The following is a 4,983-nucleotide window of genomic DNA, read 5'->3' on the forward strand; positions in this document are numbered from 1 at the left end:
ATTTACATCATTTCAAATCATGCAACTCAAGATCTCAATGATATAAAGAAAGAAGAGATAAAAGATGCTTCACTATAAACTGAAACATTTTTATAGTCAGTAGCTTGATATAATAGACAGTTTAGTATTTGTTAATAAAACAATTTTCCTCATTAACTGACAATTCAATTGCATTACTGATGGGAGATGTGAGATATTGGATCTTATCTTACTGTCCAATAACTCATCAGTATTTATTAGCAAGTGAATGATCTCACTGGTGGGCGTGGTCTTACTCATGGAATGACTCCCACCTAATTCAATGTACACTGCATCCTATAAATGAGAATAATAATAAATAATAATAATAATAATAATAATAATAATAATAATAATAATAATAATAATAGACATGATGTTAATTACCTTGTCATAAACCACACCTCCTATGCCAGCCATTGGAGCATAAATGAGTCTCTCTCTCATCAAGTGACCTCTTCTTTTCTTTTTCAGGGAGAGAGTAGGGGTCAGGCAGGACTGAGAGGTTGGCCATTTTGAAATCACCACAACCTGGAGAGAGAGAGGAAGAGGAAGGGAGGGAAAGAGTGGGAGAGAGAGTGAGTGAGAAAGAGAGAGAGAGAGAGGGAGAGATTAGGGAAAATAGAGAAAGTAAGAGGAAAGAACAGAGAATATTATGATCATTCATGTACAATATTACTCCAATGAACATAAGCTGAGATCTTGGTACCAAATATCTCATACCTGGTATGTGAACATAGGAGCTGGATTTCATGCTAGTTCCACGCACATATCCATACAATGAGATGGTTCGGTTGCACAATGGATCCTCTTTAATTGAATCAGGAGATGTGAGATCCTCCATCCTATGAAATGAAGAAGGTAGAAAAGGAAAAAGAAAAGTGTATTCAGTATACATGTACATGTAACAATGACATTATGCATGTATAACTTTTATTAACTCATATACAGTATATACACATGTAAGATGCAGCATTTTATAAATACCATAAATTAACCTTGCATATTCAACCTTATTTGTATAGCTACCCATTCAGCCCATCGCTGGTAACCAGCTGCTATAGTTTTGTTTATTTACACAACAAACCACTCCTAACTTCCTAAGAATTGGAGTGGTTTGTTATTATAAATAAACAAAACCACAGGAGGGGCAATATCCACCCTTATTATTATACCCCATAGATAATATACATGTATATGTACATGCACGTGTATATATACATTCACATGTATATGTACATGTATAATCATTAACCACACTACCTGTCAGCAATGAGGTAAGGATGCGATGACTGCCAGTCTAGTGGTTTGAACTTTGTGACTGATATGAACCGACCAAGATTATGCAACTCATTCTTCATGTATTGACCATGACGAATGTTGGACAGATAGAAAAGTTTCGCACCCTAAACAAATAAAATAAATAATGCTTTAATATCAATAAATAAAGACTGACATTACCAGTACATTAGCTAATCAAATATGCAATAAAAATTGGGTTCAGATTATCATAATTATTTCAACTACGCATTGGCACTTTTATCTGCTTGTTCAATTTTTTGTAATTCAAAATCAATCAAGCTAAATGTAAATGTATATGTACAATAATTGAAGGTTAGTTAATATTTCTTCCTATAACCTGACACTCTCTCCTACATCGTATCTTACCTGATATATTTCTGTCCAAAATCTTTGTTTAAGTTTCTTTTTGAGTCTCCTCAAATTTTTATTCTTCTTCATCATGTCTGTCAGTACTCCCATCACACGAGGGAACCCGTGGGTCTGCAGGATATTTAAGAACTCAAACGTATCCATCTCAAAACCAAAACTAGCATCAACAAGCAGCAATACCTATAATGTATAATGTACAACAGGCAAAAAGTTGTAGATACTAAAAATTCAAGATAATAAAGATAGTGCTATTTTTCCTTTGGTGATATTTATATACACAATACATACCAGACAAAATACATCTGGGCTCGTTAATACTTCTGTGATCATTAACTATTATTGTGATTACTTACAAGGTCTACGACTTTTGCTATGTCAATCATTGTATTGATGTCATTATTGCACTCAATAAAGGTGATCCGTCTCTTTTTACCTGAGGAGAGAGAGAGAGGAGGAAAAAGAAGGATCAATATAAGCAATAACTAAAATTAATGATTCGCATTTTGTTGTAGTAATTATATGCATATTTAGGTACATGTAGGCGTGAAATTTTTGTACATCTCAGTACACACTACACCCCCTCCCATGTAGTACCATACAGTATGGTTATTTTTTCAAGAACAACAAACTCGTCATATGGCATATGTTACCTGACACTAGAGTGACTGGTCCCTGGTTCTTGGACACAGTGTGATGAGTGAAGTGCTTCACTAGTCCATTGATTAGTGTCGTCTTCCCAACTTTAGGTGGTCCTACTACAGCTATTAGTACTGGGGGTGGTTCAATTGGAGTCCTGTCCACCTGGGGGAGACGGTTCCTCTTTTCATTTATGTCTAGTGTCCCGAGGCTCCTTTTTGATCTGGCTGCTCTGATGGCGCTACGATAAGTGAAAGCCTTGGAATTTCTTTGATCCTCTGCCTCCTCATTCTCCTTCCCCTTCTTGTCCCTTTTCTTCTTTTTTATAGCTTTAGTACCAGCTTGTCGCTTTTTGTGAGTTTTCTGCTTTGTAGCCTCCATCATGAACCACGTGGACGGTTAGTCTGGCCACCCAGACCCAACCCCTGTGGGAGACTGGGTGTCCAGACTAGTGGACGGTAGCCGGGAGGAACTAAAAACGTAGTCTGGCCACCCACTGGGTGGCCAGACTACTAAAAACGGTAGGTGGAACTTTTTTAGTTAGATTTAAACTCTAATGATGTTTTCTATGCACTTGGAGTATTTCCAACCAGTAACAATGCTGTTGCTTTTACTGCTTTTCTCTCTTCTTTTTGCTGGTGGTAGCTCAGACACTGCTGCCTTGAAGTTTGACCTCAGTACAAATGCAGACTGTGTTGTAGGAGATCCAGTTGTAACTCTATGGGTAGAAACACTTGGAGGAGACATCAACTATTTAATGATCTACAACAGTATGTTAGTAAAATATAACTACTGGTATGATTTAGTGTTATATTTCATAGCTTCTAAAGCAGGTGTAGATACACAATACAGTATTAGTGTTGATTATTCTAGACCAACAACCTTGTTCTTTCACTGGATTGATTGTAACCACAGCAGTATCTTTTGTTTTGCAACAATTAGTTCTGTAACAATTGAAAATGATGTTAATAGTCCTTTGACAGTTTCTACATGTACTAAAGTTTTAAGAAGATTATCAAGCACTCAGATTGAGTTTGATAGTAGTAATGGCATTACAGTATTAGCTGGTTCTGGATCATGTAACTCAGTTGGACCATATTGCTCAAATTCTTCAGAATGCTGTTTACCCTCTCCAGTAGTTTCCTCTTCACATGCATTTTTGCCAATCACTTTGGCATCATCCATGGTAACGTTACCTTCATTGATTTCTATTCCTCTGATACCACATTCATCAGTTATCTCACCATTAATCGACCCAACTACTTCCTTTCATACTTCATCTTCCTCATTATTATCTTTATCTTTCGCATCACCCAAGTCAACTTCAATGACATTATCTTCCACTCCGATAAAACGAAGTTCTGTCTCCCCAATAATCAATCCAAGTACATTTCACACTTCCTCAATGTCATCAAGTATATCATTGCTACTTCCTACATCAACTTTGATTCCCACACATGCATGCCATCCACAGACTAGTACCACTGATCGTGGTCAGTTTGAATGGCCACTAACACTACCTGGAATGACTGTTACCATATTGTGTCCTAGTGGCCCTAATGGAACTACAGCAAGTAGAATATGCTCTGCTTCTTCTAATTGGGAATCACCAGATGTGATGATGTGTGCTACTACTGATGTTACAAATGGATTTATTGAATTATCTAAAGTATGTAATATCATAGTATAATATGATTGAGGCTGTAAATGCCTTATATGTTTCAGGTAAACATTACAGTTGATAATCTTGGCTCAGCAGCTTTCATTATGAGCAGTTTAGTGGAAAATGCAACACGTACTCTTGCTGACCAAAACATTGAAAACATTGACATAATATCAACAGTATTGGAAGCAATAGTATTTGTTTTTTTGAAAAGTAAAAGTGCTCCATTGATAATTGAAGTAAGTTTGTAGATTAATTAATACATGATATTGTATGTGGTATAGACAACAGGGTATATTGTACAAACGCTCAATTTATTAGTAGAATGGCCCATGGATGTAACTAATGTTTTATCCAATAAGTGAGTTACAAGTTAACATGACTTATTATGTTTCAATGCATACTCTAGTATAATTCAGTCATTTGAAGAATTCATACAGGTTCTATTTAAACAGGAAAATTCGACAGTGATTAAAATTGCTGAAGAAAACATTTTGTTTAGAGCAGAAAGAGTAAGACTATTGCATTTGGTACATATCATAATTGATTATTATGAAATAGTTTGCAAGAACTAATTATAGTGGATTAACAATATCAGTCAGTGCTTTAAGTAAATATTTGTACTAACACAAAATCATACATAAAAAAATATTATTAATGCTAGATAAGGAACTAAATTTTACTACTTCTGACAATTTGAGCTCTTTGACATCCATTGCAAAGGTGATTTTACCAAAGAATATTAAAAATGTCACAAGCAGTGAGAACATTGATGTAGCATCAACTTTACACAAGAAAGCAAACTTCTTTCCAGTTCGGGAAGAAGTGAACTCTTCATCATCAGTAATGACAGTGGTAGGTTCAGCTGTTATCAGTATAATAGTTGGGGGAATACCTGATGGTACTGAACTGATTGATCCAGTTACAATCATTTTAGCATTAAATGAAGAAGTAAGGCTATCATGTGATAAGTATATTTTATAAACTATTATTCA

General features: G+C 35.4%; 1 protein-coding gene and 1 pseudogene across 1 annotated transcript in view; one reads left to right on the top strand and one right to left on the bottom strand.

The window, feature by feature from the left end:
* Position 1: 1 nt before the first annotated feature.
* Positions 2 to 2,725, bottom strand: LOC100635078 (ribosome biogenesis protein BMS1 homolog; annotated as a pseudogene).
* A 772-nt stretch (positions 2,726 to 3,497) lies between these two features.
* LOC109585456 (uncharacterized) overlaps positions 3,498 to 4,983 on the top strand; it is a 1,738-nt gene continuing 252 nt past the window's right edge. The window contains exons 1-5 of the mRNA XM_020001543.1: positions 3,498 to 3,994; positions 4,051 to 4,227; positions 4,273 to 4,349; positions 4,398 to 4,500; positions 4,712 to 4,939. Coding sequence (XP_019857102.1) covers positions 3,509 to 3,994; positions 4,051 to 4,227; positions 4,273 to 4,349; positions 4,398 to 4,500; positions 4,712 to 4,939 — 1,071 coding nt within the window. The 5' untranslated portion in view covers positions 3,498 to 3,508. The remainder of the gene's footprint in view (positions 3,995 to 4,050; positions 4,228 to 4,272; positions 4,350 to 4,397; positions 4,501 to 4,711; positions 4,940 to 4,983) is intronic.

This window comes from Amphimedon queenslandica, unplaced genomic scaffold, assembly GCF_000090795.2.
Source record: "Amphimedon queenslandica unplaced genomic scaffold, v1.1 AMPQUscaffold_13059, whole genome shotgun sequence".
Lineage (NCBI taxonomy): Eukaryota > Metazoa > Porifera > Demospongiae > Haplosclerida > Niphatidae > Amphimedon > Amphimedon queenslandica.